An 18398-nucleotide genomic window follows, 5' to 3' on the forward strand; every position below is an offset into this window, starting at 1 on the left:
ACTGAAACCTTCAAACAGAATAAAGCCAGAGTAATAAATATTACAATTTCATACCTGTGGCATTCACTACGGTATCCAGCAGTGACCGCAGACTTGATGGGGCACTGTGTGGCAAGAGGTAGGTAAAGAAAAACCTGCAATGTGAGCAGATATTGAGCTGTGTTAGACTCCTTAATGAGTAAGAGATTTTTCATTTCTCTTCTCTGCCCATTTCTGAGCTTGCCATATATGGAATCTCTAGTCTGAATGCCAATCAGTCAATTTTTATCTAGGTATCAATTAACACTCTACTATGAATCAGCACTTATTGCCAATAATTCTTTCACCCTATGAACAGATTATCAATTTTGGGTTGAAAAGGTAGGATTTGTGCTTAGTTACAAACATGAGATTGGAATCAATGGATGTGAAATTCAACCTTTGCAGAGTTGCTCAAATAAGGGAATTATGTTGATGGAAAAGGAAGTTGTGTAATGTGTAGAACAAATGAGCAATCCACAATGGCCCATTTAGTGCCCCTACTAAGTTAAGATTTACTTCCATTATTTTACAGATCAGTCACATAAATCTTATTCAGAAATTACCTTGTTAATGTGTTAGAAACGGCAAAAGGACAATAACAGATCGGCAGGCTGTCATACAAATTGCCCAATCTTAATTTCCATTAAAGTCACTTGGCTGGGGTGTAAAACAAGCTGCTTTTTCACATTATCACTATGTGACAAGTGCAATCACCTTCTCACTAGGTTTCCTGTTATTTTTGAGTTTTATGAAATTAAGAAGTTACCAAAGTTGAGAGTATCATTTTCCTGAAGCAAACAAAAATAACTCAGCAGGTAGGGCCGCTTTGCTGAACAAGAAACAGAATTAATGCTTTGAATGCAGTGAATCTTCTTCAGAACTGTCCTGCCAGACCTGCTGAATTTCTCCAGCAATTTCTGGTTTTGTTTGTTTCAGGTCTCCATCATCTGCAGTTTTTTTTTGTTTTGTTTTAGTATAATTTCCCTGTTATGTTTCATAAGATCATGTAATGGTAAAAACATGGATGTAGATGTTTAGCCTCCCTGCCTAGTGCAAACTATCGTTGTGAAATCAATGGAAATAACATCAAATCTAAAGCAACCTGTCAGACCACCTGATTAATTTTAAGGGTAGTCCACCTGAGATTTCTTTTGGGCTGAGAAAGCACTTGCTCCTCTTGGCTCAAATTAAAGTTTCCCCAAAGCTAATTCATCAGCCAGCTCCTGGTTAGACAGCTCAACTCCTGAAAGAACAGTGCAAATGTGCACACTCATCCTGACTCTAACTGAATCAAAGCACCATAACCAGAGTAAAATACTGACTCCACCATTGGAAATTCCTGATGAAGGGTTCCTGCCTGAAATGTTGATTCTCCTGCTCCTCAGATGCTGCCTGACCTGCTGTGCTTTTCCAGCACCACACTCTCGACTCTGACCTCCAACATATGCAGTCCTCACTTTCTCCTATAGTACTGACTTGCATACTTAAATAGCATTCCATTAGATTAATGTGGTTGAGCTGCTTGCTCACTTTCAGTCTAAAAATAGTATCCGTTAAAGGCGTTGTTCTAATTCCAATTGTCCTCTGCTCATTTTTCAGGTGAAAATGGGCAGATGTTTGGCAATTGAAAATTGGACCCATGATGATATGATACATTACGTAGGAAGAATAGTCAAATTGTCAACACCATAGAACCAATGATTAGTCATTAAATTAGGCTCCAGAACATTCCATTTGCTTTGGACTAAACATGTTTTACCACATGCAATGATATCCACATTAGAATTACAAAGGAAAAAAAAACATTACTTTCATGATCTCAAAGCATCTCAAATTGCTTATTAACCAATTAAATACTTCAGAATTACTATAACATAGGAAACACTGCAACAGATTTAGAGAAAGTAAGTTCCCACAAACTGGGGTGAAGTAAACACATTATTGGCTTTCAGTGTAGGTTAAGGGAAAGATGTTGGACAAGACACTGGGAGAACACCCCCGCTCTTCCTTGAATTACACTGTTACATCAATATGCAAGGGCAGACAGACCTTCAGTTTCAACATCTGCGTAACTCCACCGTTGGAGATTATGTGCTCAAGTCTCTGATACTGTTTCCTGTTTATGAAAAAAGCTAGGTATACCAGCAAATCACTTACAGCCATTTATTGCAGTGTGATAGTATCTTCAGTTCATTACTAGGTAATTGGTGTTGAATTTATTTTTAATCCCTACATAATATTCAAGAATGATGCCCTGGGAGATGTCGCTTTTGATCAATATTATTCTCAACTCCAGACACAATTCCACCCTCAAACTCACTTTCTACCATTTCCACAGCCGCTTTGTAGTAATTCAAGGAAATAAGAACATTTGGCAGCAGTTTCTTTAATGGTTTCTAGTTACAAGATGTGCACGCCCATGTTCTACTTAGCACGTGAAAATTCAACAATCTTACGTGCAGTGAAATTCAATATATTGATCCCATAACATCTTGAAGGGCCAGATTTCTGTCCTCCAGTATCTGTAACATCTTGGAACATTCTCATTGCAATGCTCGTCTTAGTGGCTAAGTGATGCTTTGTGTAGCTTGTATATTTCTGAAAGGAACTGAATGGGGCAAACTATATCTATCTGTGAAGATTAGAATAAATTGGTCATTTAACACTTTTTCTGTTATTGTCAAGATTATGACTGAACTGTATAAAAACATTGGGATGATTGCAAACTCTCTCACTATTCATTGTTTTTTTTCTCTTGTCATAATAAACACTAAGCCCATATCAGACTGCATCATGTTTGGACATATTATCCCTTCTGAGAACCACAGAATGAAGTAAATTACACATGTTCTTTACAAAGTGGAATGTAGTTTCAAAGCAATTTTGCATAGTGATGAAACTGACAAACAGGCAGTTTCAGACAATAGCAGAAGTTGCAATCTGAGCTCTGCTGACACGTTCAGCAGTGAAAGAAGCAATTACCTATAGGCATTGTAGAGATTCCGTTTTTCATTCATGTTTTGGCATCTGCCCTCCAAGGAGCATATTAAAGTGAAATTTCGGGCTGGAAATTCCATAAAACAGTCACTGTTGCTTGAGCAGGGTGTGTCACTGATACTGGCATCATCCAAATCCGTCACTTTTAGTTCACCATCAACAATAACAAATTGTCGAGGACGAAAGTCCAACAAAGTCACTGAGCCAAGAGGTGAATGGGCCAAATAGTGTAGTAAACGTATCAAACTCAAACATATCTGCAACGAAAACAGCACAAGGTACAATTAGCCTCAGTTTTAAAAAGATCCAAAAGACAGAGCTTTGCAAAATATACTCTCACATACTGTCCATTTAACAATAATATATAAGGAGAAAGTTCAACGGAAATGAGCTATATATGAACAACAAACTGGCCAACATGATTGACCTTCTTAGACTTTCCATGCCTTTACACCTGCGTGTTCAGTTTTAGTTTCTCTCTGTTGTTACAATCAATGTCTCTTGCTGCAATCCATTTCTCTCAATGCCACTGCACAATGACACACAGTCCAGAAAATGCCATTTCCTTGGAACTAGTCTGTATCTCATGCAAGTAGTTTACTCTTTAAATAGGAATGTCAATAAGTTATACTGCTTCATACAGCTGAGTCAATTTCTGTCCTCACTTGCAATGTATTTAGCTACATAAGGCAGTGATCAAAAATCCTGGAACCTGAACTGATGCTCTGGCTAAGACTGGTTACTTTAGCACAGACTGCAAATTGGACCTGAGACATATTGCTCAGTTCAGAAGACAATTTCAAGCTGTGTTTTCATATCACACTTTTATATCATTTAGCATCTTTAAACACAAAGTATAGTATGGCAGCACAACAGAGGAAAGTTCACTATATTTACACTACACAAAAGAACAGACACATTTAATGAATCTGAGAAGTGGTGTAATTTCAAGAGTCTGAGCTCTTTGATTTATTTGACAGCTTGCAATTCAAGTTAATTTGTACTTTCTGGGAAGTAAAATAAAACACTATGGAAGGAATAGCAAGAATACAAACTACCTAGGGCTTTCCATTTATCTACTTCAGAAAGGAAACATGGAAAATCCATTGAGACCTAGTAAGAGATAGCTCTTTAATGTTCTTAGTAACACCAATAAATGAATGGAGAACTCAAAGTAATCTGTACTTCATTACATCAAAACGTTGCCTCATTGAATGAAACAACTAACATTTGCTTTTGGTTTCATATAAGGGAGCTTTTTTTGGGATGCCAAAAAAAACACTCTCTCCCCCAAGCTGGGACTTCCTGCACTAGTGAATAGTGCCTTCCAGAAGAGATCTGAAGACAACTATTGGTGGTAGCAATGCCCATCCACTGGATGGGCTTGCCACCCTGACTGAGAAGACAGGAGGCTTACCTTGGCGAGAAAATTAAAGAGAAACTAAAGAATTATTTTCTAACAGTAAGAAAACAAATGAAATTTAACTTTGTCTTTTTCCCTCTTGCCCTGAAAATTGCAAAATCTCAGTTGAGAAAGGTACATATTAGGCAGAGTGAAAGAACTAAATTTAATGGATATTATTCATGGCAAATACAAAAACGGATCTCTCTTTCCAAGTTGCTTGTTGTGTTTGAGACTTGTCTCTTTCTGGGTAATTTTATGTAGCATTCAAAGACCTGAGCCTCTGTTAACATAGAAAGTTCGGGAGTATGTTGGCACTAAGAGAGGTAGGAAAGTAGGTCATGAAGAGGACATTAGAAGACTACAAAGTGATATGTCAGTGAGCAAAGCTCAGGCATAGGGAATATAATGTCAGAAAATGCGAAATTGTTCATTTTGGCTGTAAGAATGAAAAGGAAGCACATTAACAAAATGGTGAGAGATTGCAGTGCTCTGAGATGCAGAGGGGCCCTCAGTGTCCTAGTGCATGAATCACCGTGTGGGCGGCACGGTGGCACAGTGGTTAGCACTGCTGCCTCACAGCGCCTGTAGACCCGGGTTCAATTCCCGACTCAGGCGACTGACTGTGTGGAGTTTGCACGTTCTCCCCGTGTCTGCGTGGGTTTCCTCCGGGTGCTCCGGTTTCCTCCCACAGTCACAAAGATGTGCGGGTCAGGTGAATTGGCCATGCTAAATTGCCCGTAGTGTTAGGTAAGGGATAAATGTAGGGGTATGGGTGGGTTGTGCTTCGGCGGGTCAGTGTGGACTTGTTGGGCCGAAGGGCCTGTTTCCACACTGTAAGTCTAATCTAATAACATATTAGGATGCAGGTACAAGTAATTATTAAAATTGTTAAAATGTTACCAATTATTGCAATGAGAATTGAATGTAAAATTAGAAAGGTTATGCTTCAGTCATATAGGTAATTGCTGAAAATATCTGAAGAACTGTTGCCTCCTTATTTAAGTAAGGATGCTAATGATTGGAATCGTTGGGAGAAAGGTTTGGATAGGCAAGATTATATCCATTGGAATTCAGAGGTGTAAAAGAACCTTGACTGAAATATATAAGATCTTAAGAGATCTTGACAGGATGGATGTGGAAACGATGTTTCCTTGTGTCGGAGAACCTAAAACCAGGTGTCACTATTTCAAAAGGGAGTCTCCCATTTACAACAGATTTTTTTTTCCTCATAGGATGTCATGAGCTGGGAAGTCTCTTTCTCAAAAGGCAATGGAAGCAGAATCTTCAGATGGAGTGTGGGCGAAACAGTATCGAGGTGGGAATGTAGAATAATCAGATCAGCCATGACCTTATTAAATGGCAGAGTAGGCTCAAGAGGCTAAGTGCCTATTCCTGCTCCCTGCTCCTAATTTGTACATTCCTATGCGTGTCCAGATATTCTGATGTTTCATGAGAAACATGGGAAAGATACAGAAAAGCATTACTTTATTTTTAAATGTTGAAGCAATTGGAATGTTAAGTCCCAGATCCTAAACAAAACACAAGAGAAATTATCTCATTATGCTCAACCAGATGAAAATAGTTAGGTTTGGCTAACAAATGCCTGACTAATTAGAAGATTTGAAAAGGCTACCTTGTTTACCAGGCAACCTTTAATCCCAGAGAAAGAAAATTGTTTTGGAAACGAAATTCTTTTGTGGCTGAGGCATTTTCTTTCCATGATTCCCAGCACTTTTTCCTACCTCACCCACCCCCCCACCACCACCATCAGCTTCCCACTCGAAGCTTCAGAGCCTCTCATTACTTACTCGGAACCTCTCCTCCCATGAAGTTTGTAGAAGCTGAATCATCTCCAGTGGAGACCCAAGCTCTGTGATAGTGGTCAATGTGTCTGCGATGTCATTGCTGTCCTGATAACAGTAACCATACAGCTGCAGGCACAAAGGAGGGAAAAAAACATAAGAATAGCAGAATGTTTAATAAAAAAGATTACTTTATAGAAAAGCACTGTCTACATCTAATATTGCTGTAAAATAACCAATGGGCTATCAAAACATTATAAGCATGATATCTCGGATCTCTTATATTGTATTTAACCAATTTATTAGCACCAAAACAGACCATTTCATTCATGTACCACTGTTTTGCTCCATTAGTCAGTTCTCACCTTAGTTTATCAAACTTTTATTGCTTTTTCCCTCAGCTCTTAAAAGAAATGCTATTTATTTCATCTACTTTGTGGGAGTGAATTCCACAGTGTAACCACTAGTTAGATAGAGAGACCCCTGCCTGTCAACATATTTCTATCATACAATGCTGATAAATGTGAGCATTCTTCACTGCAGTAAAACTAAATCTCAATGAATCCAAACAATTTTATTAAATCAAAGCAGTAGGACTGAATTTCTTGGAAATATAGCAGCTCTGTATGGTCCTATGATTAGGATTATTTTTTGCCTATGGCATGCCCTGCCACTTTTGCAACAAAACATTTAATAAAAGATAATCAGGTCAAAGGATTGTTCATTACAAAACATATGGGGGTTGAACTCAACTGTTCCCACCAGGTAGAAAAGGGACAGTGTAAAAGAAAATCAAATAGTTATAAAATAGATGGCCACAGTTAAACCTGACCATAAGTAACTGTGATTTTGGTCTTTACTGTTTCATGAATTTAGTTGCTCCATTAAAGAATTAGGAATATAAACAACCTCAAACAAATTATTTTGAGGGATGGTCAGTTTTAATTTTGTCAAAGTGAGGGATGGCAGTATTTTCCCTCACTGTTTACACCTATTATAAGACTTAAGAATTAAGTAAATTACTACAGAAGTTATACATTGATTCAAACTTCATTTTCTCAACCCTAACATGTGCGTTAGCCCCAATCTCAGAACTACTCCCTTCATCAGTGTGACATTTCAATTAGCAACACCAGTTTTCTTGCAGGATCTTGAGATACTAAATTGACAGCCTGATGGTTAGTGATAAATTATGGGTAATTTGTGCTTTGCACTCACAGTGAGTTCACCACCCAGCCCCCTATCATTACCATTTCCTAAAGTTTATCCTTGTACAAAGCAGAGTGAAATCTGGGACTATTATTGTGGATTTGTACACAATTTGTCTCAGTGCTCTAAATGCTCACATTTATGATAAATTCTACATAGCTTGTGGAAAGGATTATTTTAAACAAATGTTTCATGTTTGCTTCAAAAACAGTGCATCAGCATCAACATACAAACTTGTCAGAACCAAATAAATGTGAACTGATTAAAAAGATACAAAGTGAGAACATGAGGGATTCATACACTGCTTGCATTTCATACATAAAGTACGATTTCAATCGAATAACATTAACTCAAATTATTAAATAATAAATTCAATTTGATGAAATTTACTTTATCCAACATTTCACAAATTGCCAATTTATCACTGTTGGTTTAACTTACGCCCAACCATATATACACTTGTGACCTTCTGTACTATACTGTGCAGTTTAACCTTTACTATTGAAAGAGAAAGCAACCCTTTCTAAATAAATTATTTTCAGTCTGACTACTGAGAATGCAGATTGGAAATTGCTTGCTGCTTTTATCTAATCATTTTAAAACTGATTCTTTTTCTTTAATCAGTTCAAGTTTGTTGCCATTTTCAAATATAATGAAGAAAATGATATTTTTCAGACAGTATTTTTTTAAAGATAAACTTGTACCTTTCTTTGTTGCTCTTGTTTATTTCTGCAAACACTCCCTAGTTTTGAATATTTTACCTGTAAAATCAAAACTTCTGAATTTGCATTTTGCTAACTGATAAATGTCCTTAATGTCTTTTTTATAGCTCTAAGCCAAACTGTTTACCAAAGGTTTTCATAATAAAAACCTAAATCTTGTAGGTTTTTATATAAGTGACGACCTCAGTACAATCTGTCACAGTCCTGGTCTCTTAAAAGTCCTTCATTCTTCTAAATAATAGTGACACAACTGCCCCTTCCCCAGAGGGGGAAAAAAGAGAAAGGTTAGCCTGACACACAAAGCTTGACAAGCTCATTGGGATGAAACACAAAGAGAGGACCTTATTAAGCTGTCATCAGTAAGTTAACAGCAAGCAAGCAACGGACCCTTGTGAATGAATATGCAAGAAAAATGGGCCCTGTTTTGTTGTGTGAAGTGAATAACAAACAGAATCACTGGGGAGAGAATTTCTGTGTGATTCGGAAGCTGTCTTGTGCCACTCTCCAATGAGGTTTTAACGCAAAAGTGAGTTTTCCTTATCATTGCACTAGATAGAGTCATGATGTTTTCCTGTATGTTAGTGAAAATGAATGTTTTATCCTGAAACATATACACAGGATAAAAATGGGTGAGGTACCTTGGAAAATGCTTTAGCCTATAAATGACAAAATCAGTAGTAACAATTTTGAGTTGTTACTGTTCATTTTATTTATCTCATGATATATATAAAGCTCAATAGGTGGTACAGAGGAGAGCAACGAGAATATTCTAAAATATTTTAGACAGAGAATCTAGCTTTTCATAGATTTGACAGTAAGATATAAGTAGATCAAGGTAACATGGTCAAAATAGATTGCAATGGAACTAAGGAGCATGCCTAGAAAATACTTAGATATTAGATTAGATTGCTGAGAACAGGTTGATCTTCTCTGGCTGGCTCCTCGTGGAAGTGGTAAGAATGGAAATGTTGTGCTCCATGAAAATTTCTTGCTGATGGAGAACCTTGGAGCACAGCATTTCTAATTTGGATAAGAATAGCCCACAGATTTTCTGAGATTGGTCACAAGATGTGCGTTTCTTTTCCTCCCTTACCCATGTCAATAATACTTATAGAAGGTATTGTGTGAAGACACACCAATGAAGGGAGAAACGAGAATTTATTGTCCAGGTAACCTTTCATTTACCCTTCAGAAGTGATCAATCCAGCACAATTTAAACCAGAAATGATGTAAGTTCACTCCATGACTTAGCTGTTCTCAGCCAGTGAGATGCTACCAATGGCCGTACATCTCTCATTTGGACAGGAAGAAAGTCAACCAAGAATTCTGTTCCTGATTCTGGTCAGAGTGCTTTGCAAGAACATGTGTCAAGAGATCAAACCCAGGGTATTGGACAACAAGATATAGAGATTGAAAAACACACTGTTATTGTAGAGATAGCACATAGCATCACATGAGAACTGAGATTACAATTGCTTTCCATTGACATTGTTGATGCACTGCAAATGGGTGACATCTTTGAAGATCTATATAGTCCAGCATACATCTGAATTGTAATCATTCCTAATTAGCCTGAGCCTTCTCAGATACTGCACTTTGGCATGACTCATGCAGTATGTCAACCACCTGGAATATTACCGGGAGTGAATCACATTCCCTGGCCTCAATATATCATTTTCAGGATGAGGACACTACAAGGAAAGCTGACTCTCCTTGTCCTTTTGTGTTTGGCCTCAAATATTGAAGGTGAACCTCTTGAACTGCGGCAATATATTCTATGCAATAGTTAAATACTACTGTCTGGTTTCATAAGTGATTTCAAAGGGAAATTAGTTTGTGTGGGACTGGGTGCATGTACAGACCAGAGCAGGTAAAGGTAACAAGTTTCCTTCTATAAAAAATTTTGTTGGACCAGTTGTTTTCTTAACGATAAACTATTTCATGTTCACTCTTACTGAGAACAGATAGTTTAACCCAATTCCAGATATTTTTAATTGAATTCAAATTCTTAATTGCTGTGGTGGAATCTGAAATCTGAAATCCTCTGTGTTTCTGCTCAATTGTACTGCTGCAGTGAAATATACCCCCATTGACTGCTACATAATCTGTGGCAAAGCCTCTCCTATACAATTGCCTTACATGACTGGAAAGCTTTGTAACTCTAAATCTGACTTCGAATAAAATGCTCACTTCTGAATTAATTCTATTGGCGCAGAGTTAGCTCCATGTTGATGTTCACCACTTTCCAGATCCTTCAAAAACAAAAGTATAACTTCATTGTCACTTTCTTTTACACTCACGTTAGTATCTAAAATGTAAAGTAATATTTCAATATTTTCACTAACATCATTTAGCATTTTGTGCATTTTCCTTAAAAATTATTAAAGGCAGCAACGACCTTTCCCCGTTGTTTATAATGTTAATTGAATTGGAACAGATTCCAGGGGAAATAAATTGCAGCCTGAATCAGGAGAGCTGGTTGCACGTTCATCGACTTTGCTAAATAATCCTGCTGAGCCCTATGCTTTCCCTCTTTGCATATTATACTGCTGGAGCACACTCCCGTAACAACATAAATGCTGAAGGCAGGTTCGTTCCGGGGGTCCAGGATTCTTAACAGTACCCGTTTGAATGTTGGCTAGTGAAAATAGGATTAGACTGCCTGCTGGACGGGCTCTCGCACTGTATAATTTAATTGGGCCTAGTAATCTGAGGGGCTTGAATCGCTTGCATTGCTGACCATATGCTGCAAAATCAAAGAAGTTGAATATTGGTTGCACCCCTTCAGGAGTGTGTTTAGTTTCCAGTCATTTGCATTTCCCCTTTATCCCAATCTCCTGCTCTTCCCCTGTCACTGATGTAAAACAAAACATAATCGAACAAAAACTCTCTGAGCCAGTCAGCATCTTCACAACCTGTGACCCCGTGAATTTATCCTCTCATGGGGCCAACCCCGGAGATTGAAACCACATGCGATTAGTCGACTTTGTTTTCAATATTTGAAAGGGAAACCGTTATCGATCGATTGACTGGATTCAGTTTATCTAAGGCCACAAGTGTGTCTCTCTGAGTTGTACTGTATCGCCCCAGTCTGTATTCAACACACACAGTTCCATTACAGGCAGCCCTGCCTTTCCTATCAGAATGAACGACCCTGGAATGAAACAGAACCCGAATGAAGCTCACAGAATATATGTCACAGGCAGCAAATGTAGTTCGTCTGGTTCTTTGGTTTATCACGAGTTAGTAATTAACCATTCGAGCAGCAGAATGCAGGGACTCTGTGTACAACGCTTTCATTCAGGCAATCTGTTCTTTGCCCGTCACATGGCCCTGGATCGGAGGGTGTTCCATTTCAGAGTCGGAGTCAGGCTTTCTGTGGGAGTTGTGTACCGTCCATCAGCACTGCGGAAAATATCAGAACTTTTCCATCTTTTGGAAAGGGTTAACGGTGACCGTAGAGGGGTTGTGACCAAAGTCCTGCCGCCGAGGGATAGCAAAATAGCAACGCCTTTAGGGCCGAATGGCCTCAACGTGAAGCATCTTGCTCATTCCCACAAAAGGTGAAAGAGGGCCCCAGGGCTGAGTCCCACAAACCAGCCACGATTCCTCCTCCCAAAACTGGGCAGGGACAGCGACCACCCTCAGTCGTTGGTGAACCGGAAAAGGGGGGAATGGTCAATAGTAGGTCCAACGCAGAAAGCTGTGAGGTTAAAGAGCGTCTGTCACCGCAAAGAGCGAGTCCCATTCTCTTTTCCTTAGCATTTCTGCTTCTGACATTTTTTCGTGTTATAAAGTTACAATACATTCCCAAAATGAGCCCCTTAAATCAGAGATTTCTGCCTTAATCAGAATAATATTGATTCCAAATACTGAGGGAAAGTGCATGGAGTCAGGATGCGCCTTTACGTGTCCTCTCCCACTCCCCCACCCCCAACCAACCGAGCCTGATGACAGTTTCTGCTAACTTTGTACTGGCCATGCTGATGCAGTAACTGACCCAGCTTGCTTCAACTGTACCGCAGCAAGTAGCAAAACCAATATGGGATGGGACCTGAATGCACCATTAACACCTTTCAGCATGAACCCTCTTCACTGAGGTGCCACTTTCCACTCTGTCACGCCAGTGAACTTAGGGAACTGAGCATCAACCCGGAGTTGGCCTGTCGGTTCCGCTCATCCACCCATTTCAGGCTGCCGGCTCTGAGAGGCAAATTCTAGTCAATAAACAGAGGAATGACCACGCGTCGGGTGTCAGGAGCGGATTAACATCTGCTTTAATTAGACAGGGGGCGGTTTAGACACAAAAAAGCCTCGGTTTCTTGAAAACCAGCAAGTGCGGGCGCATACATCCAGAACTAATAGTAACGGAGTGAAATGCTATTTATATTTCTGCATCCTTGAAATATTACTCGAGTGCCCTACTTAATGCAAAAATAAGTTATTGCACTGAACATTCCTTCAGATGCTTCACAGTAGGTCACTGACGGGGAAAATATGCATTCTTCGGCCTGTGGGAGTCCAGACGCTGAGAATTTTGGAGTTCCAGGACTTTTTTTTTCAAAAATGCAACGAAGGAGTTAATTTACAGGGTTTTTGTTTAAAAAAAAGCCAAGACAAGGTGCAATAGTTGAAATGACAGGAGGTTAATGAGTGCGAGAGATAAAAGCTCCGAGGCCAGGGAACATTCCCTTTTAGCGTGCTCCACCCAGTGTAATTTGTCCTGGTGAAAGGTCTGGCCGTAAATCAGTGATCCGCATCAAGCGCGCTCTGTCCAATTTCAGCTCCAGCCTTTTGTTTTAATGAACCGACCTCGCGGAAACTGACATTTCCCTCCCATCAGTGACTGCGGTTTCAGGACAGCTTCCTCCCCAGGTGGCCACCTGTTCATGGGAAGGGAGAATGAACATGCAGCCGCTTCAGCAAACGGCGCCAGTTCGTGTGTATTTCCAGAGAGCAGCTTTCCCTGAAAACCTCCTTAGTTTACCGAACGGATGGGACTTCAAATCAATCATTTGGGAAACGGCCGTCACCCTCCCTCCCAAATAACAGCTTGCAACATTTGCTTGCAATAACAGTCGTTTAACATCGTCACAATCCACTTCGGTAAAATTTCTGGCGTTGAGTGTTCTAAAATATCCCTCCAGTGTCTGGGCATACCAGCATACAACTGGGCAGTGAACTAGAGGCAGGCCAATCTTCAATGCCCACCTAATATACTTCAATAAAGATAACTTTTTTAAAAAAATGTCTAAGCAAAGTACAAATTGGAATTATTTCACTGTATCGTGTCTGCGGTTTCTGATCTGTGGGTTTAGTTTTGCATCGGCTCTTCTTGCCAGGGGAAATATAACAACGTTGAAATTGGTCGTGTTTAAAATAAATTGCAATTTGGTTTTTATTCATTCACGGGTGTCACTGGCTGGGCAAGCATTGATTGCTCATCCCTATAGCCCAGAGGGAAGACAAGAGTCAACCACATTGCTGTAGGTCCAGACTCACATGGAGACCAAATGAAATCAGGATAGCAGATTTCCTTCCCTTAAGGACATCAGTGAACCAGATGGATTTTTCATGACAACACAATCGCCTTGAGAGAAGCTTATTTTATTCCATTATTGTAATGAGTTCAAATTTCATCAACTTTACTGGTGAGATTCGAGCTCATGTTCCCAAAGCATTAACCTGAGGGTCTGGATTATTAGTCCAGTGACTTTACCACTGCAATCCAGCCCCACAATTCCGATAGAACATCAGTGACTGCCTTACTGGTGAATAGACAGCACAATGAGCCTGAGAGTCGTCAATAGGCCGCAGCAGCATTACGTGATACTGTGTTCTGAAGAAGGGTCACTGGACCAGAGACGTTAACTCTGCTTTCTCTCCACAGATGCTGCCAGACCTGCTGCGTTTCTCCAGCGACTTTTATTCAACTCAGTCATTGCTTAATTAACTGGGCTCGACTTCTTTTAAAGCAACTATGAACTTTACCCAGTGCACAAGCAAAACAAAATAGAAATTGCTGGATAATTTCAGCAGGTGAATTCAGTACCTGTGGTGAGACAGCAGAGTTAACGCTATGGGTCTAGAGGCCGTTCCGAATATCACTGAATGTTGATGTGGGGGTGCGCCTGTTCACTACTCTCGGACTTATTTGTACATCAGCCATGCAATCTATCTTTTTCTACCTAGCCTTTGGGGACTCTGATAATCAGGCGTGATTTTCTCCCTAAATACAATACAAACATTGGCTCATTGAGGGTCTTTTCTTCTCTGAAAGTCCACTTTCAATTCACACTGACCGACTACCCTCACGGCCCGGCGGCTGCTGGCTAATCTTTACAGGGTCACATTTGATGCTGTGTTTAATCTGGGAGCGGCGTGCAGAGCTGGAGAGTCGGGCGAGTGCAACAGTTCCTGGCGAGTTGAAATTCGGCCTGTCATTTTAAGTACACTGGCGTGAGGAGCGGGGCTGGAAGTTAGATTTGTCATAGCCGCAGAGGACAACATTTTGCTTGGTCATTTTAGTTAACAACATCTAACCACACACACAATATTATTACTGTCAGCAATTGCAATGGTAAGAGCAGCTTCGCCCAGAAAAGTACGGCTTTCCTCTCGAGATTAACCCTTCTTGCCGATGAGGGGACACATTTCTATTTGAAGCCGGCTTCAACCCTGGGCGGTTTGGACAAGGCTTGAGGGAGAGACCTCCTCTAAACAATACAGAACTTCCCCATTCTGTTGCACATTACACGTTAAATTGGGCATCTCACAAAATCCCTCACCCTAATAAAGATCCGAAAAACGGTTACTATAGGAACTGGACCAACAGCATCTAACACTCCTTACAAGTGGGAACATAAATTCATTTGTCTCAACCCACACATCCCACAATAAATTCTTGACTGTGTGTGTACGAAAATAATGTTCCTGATGTCTCATCTGATTGAGAGTATGGTCCGGCTATGCACAAACTTCTTCAGAAAGCCATCGCATTGCAGTTGTGTTAGAGGGTAAATAGTATGGAACAATCTCGTGCTGCCTACCGAAAGCAGTCGGGCAACGAAGGACTGAATTGAAGGGCTGAATAGACGCAAGTCTGTTTTACATATCTGTGAAAGTGAATTAAGCCTCGAGAGAGAGAGAGAGACAGACAGCCAGCCCCTCTGCGCTGGTCAGAAACATTGGGCTCTAAACAGGTAATCTCACAAATTCCTAAAAATTGCACGGATAATGCACCAGATCTATTTGCATAATATCTGCGTGCTTCTAAAACCGGTCATGGGACACGTGGTGAGGAATGAAGCGCTTGGCTTTATACTCTGAGCAATGTTTTAAAATACAGCGTGATTTTGATTGTAAAGTGCTGCCGAGGCTGCCTTTTAGCGTCAATGGCATCGCAGCCCGCTGGGGCGAACGCCGCAGCAAATGATTTCCACTAGAAGCTGAAATAACCTCTGCAAGCCCGGTTCGGACCCCGGCGGTTAAAACCAAATCCACTCCAAATTTCCGGCAGCGACAGTCGGAGCCACACTGTGGCCGCTTTTAACTCGGCCGCTTCAAAGGGAGGACTCTGCACACACAGCGCTGGCAATGTAGCCCACATTCTCAGCCAAAGGCTGCGTACACGGGGAGTGAATCTCTGGAGTTCGCCAGGAATCTTTGAAGGAAAACCAGACGGCAGACTGCAACTGTAAGGAAACCCTCCTCGGGTAGCTCATCCGTAAAAGACTATCTTCCTTCTCCCCTCCAACCCCCATCCCTTCATTCTCAACAATTAGAAAACTCCAGAAGGAATTATTTCCTAAAGGTCACGTTATAACACGATGACACAATCTGCTCAGAGTAAGGCAGCAAGTGGAGAACGAAAAGTTTTAGCTTAACTTAAGTTCAAAATCATATATTCATTCGGGAAAAAAAATGAAATTTCAGCGCAGAATTACTTTTGCAGGACTTTTAAAAGTGAATTCCTGCTGAGAAGCATGTTAACATCGCCACCTAATTCTACAATCACATTATGATCTGAAATGATGCCGAATGACCGGTCTTTGTATTGAACCGGCTGAACCGTGAAAAATCCAACCCACTGGCACACTCACGTGAGCTAAATATCTTTAAATGAACTGAGATGTTAGTGCTTTCGCACTCATCGTGAATGACTGAAAACAATGCCGAGATAGCAATGTTGTCATGAAGTGCTCTGTATATTTTCCACGCGTACATTGAACCAATAAAGATCAGACAGTTGGATGGCTTTTCAAAGACGAATCTCTGAGCAAAGGAATCATCCCTCAAATAAACCGAATCTTTTCTGTTGTCCCAGCAATAAATTGCTCCAATAGGTTACTGATGGACAATGCCTGTCACTTACCTTCAGAATGTTTGAGTGCTGCAGCCGTTGTAAAAGTGTCATCTCTTTGACAAGTTTGTATGAAGCTAGTCTGTAGCAATCTTCCAGTGCCCCGTACTGCTTGACACAGTTCTCCATGTCGTGTCCTCCAAAGTCCACTGACTTTAAGGCCACTGCCAGCGTTTCATTCAGGACCGCTTTGTATACTGCTTTAGTGTAGCCGGAGCCTAAATAATGGATATTGCTCGCGTTATTAATATCCGGACAGCCCAGGGGAAGCGAATGGAACCGAACTGGGCTGCTGGAGGCGAAGGTACTTTCTCCAGGCGCAGTCAGCGGCCGGTTCTTCTGGAAACCGGGGTGTCTCTGTGGTTGCGGCTGGTGCTGGGGCTGCAGTTGGTCGGGGGAGCTGTTCTGTGCGAGGTCCATCAGGCGCCTCTCTAGTGGTCTGGCGAGCCTCCCTGCAGCCGCCGTGGAGCCAGGCTGCTGCCGATAGCGGACAACCTCCTGGTACCTCTCCCTCAGTTGCTTCAACAGGTCTTGGTCGGTCACCCGGTTGAAATATGTGGACGGGGCGATGCTGAGGTGGTCTTGCTCTGGTCCCTCGAAACGGTGCTGCTGCTGCTGCTGGTGATGGTCAAATCCAGGGATAAATAACAAATTCAGTAAAGTGCCCAGGAAGAATGAACAGCAAAACCCAGCGGCGATGGCAATCTTTCTGCGTTTCATCTCGTTGATGAATCTGCGAAAGGACTTTGCGTGAAGCACTATGCAAAGCGGCTGTTTGAAACTGGAGTGTTCACATTGTACAGTAAAATTTCTACCCTGCAGGGAAGATAACACTTGAGGGATTTTTTTTTCTTTCCTATGATGTATTCTTCACATTGGTTGCTTCCCCTCCGCTCCCCCCTCCCACCCCCCCCAAATCTTGATAAGCAAAGCTGCGTGACGCATGCTGATTGACAAGGTTGCAGGAGCCAGGCGGGATGCCCGCGCGCGGCACCATGGGGGTTGTAGTCCTTCCACTTCATCCGCTGAGGACTCGGGCCGCACGGGACTACAGGTCCCAGAGTACACCGCGACCTCCCCGCACCGGCGCTCAGCCCAAAGAAACCGAGCGATAGGTATGCCGCCCACCACACTGATCTCAACCAATCAAAGCGTTCATACCCGCCCATGTCCGGCGTTTATTGGCTGCTTCATGTGCCAACCATTCGGCAATTTATAATACCGTGTTTCGGCCCCGCCCCTCCAGGTTGTGCATGTGACAAATACGAGCGCAGGTCCCGCCCACGCCTCTGGGAATATGAATGAGTGGCGTGATTGGCAATGACACGGTTATCCATCAAGCGCACATTACCTCGCTATTAGCGACTAATTAACAAATGCAATCATGTTTCAAATTCTGGAGGAGCCGGAAAGAGGCAAAACATAATAAATGTTTTGATTAGTGTGATAATTGATGAATGGTAACAAACGAAGGGCGCGCAAACCTGGGCAGCTTTTCATCCAGGTTATTCATTACTGTTGTCAGCAAATGTTACAGTTTACTCGCTGAAACGTCTGTTTAAAGTCAATGGGTCATGCGGGATAACTTACCATTTGCAAGCCTCATCCAGTCGGCAACATTTGAAGCCCACCGTACGATCTGGCTTATGTAACCATTCCCACCCCCGCTGAATCCTCTTCGAGGTTTTTTTTCCGTAGTAGTACGATGCTATTATCGGGAGCTCGAAGCAATAGCGCTTTAGGAAAAGGGAAAGCAGGAGTCGCTGTGCATTGAGACTCACACCAGCACATTGTAAAATAGTAGCGGTGCAAAAGGACTGTGTGATACCTTTCTCATGCCGCTTTTTAATGCGCATTTTCTCAAATCTGTGAAGCAATTA

General features: G+C 41.4%; 1 protein-coding gene across 1 annotated transcript in view; it reads right to left on the reverse strand.

The window, feature by feature from the left end:
• Positions 1-17392, reverse strand: part of pkdcca (protein kinase domain containing, cytoplasmic a) — a 53764-nt gene extending 36372 nt beyond the window's left edge. The window contains exons 1-4 of the mRNA XM_060831411.1: positions 16531-17392; positions 6232-6354; positions 3004-3275; positions 55-134 (exon numbers count right to left, since the gene is read on the reverse strand). Coding sequence (XP_060687394.1) covers positions 55-134; positions 3004-3275; positions 6232-6354; positions 16531-17238 — 1183 coding nt within the window. The 5' untranslated portion in view covers positions 17239-17392. The remainder of the gene's footprint in view (positions 1-54; positions 135-3003; positions 3276-6231; positions 6355-16530) is intronic.
• Positions 17393-18398: the final 1006 nt, after the last annotated feature.

This window comes from Hemiscyllium ocellatum, chromosome 10, assembly GCF_020745735.1.
Source record: "Hemiscyllium ocellatum isolate sHemOce1 chromosome 10, sHemOce1.pat.X.cur, whole genome shotgun sequence".
In the NCBI taxonomy this organism is placed as follows: Eukaryota; Metazoa; Chordata; class Chondrichthyes; order Orectolobiformes; family Hemiscylliidae; genus Hemiscyllium; species Hemiscyllium ocellatum.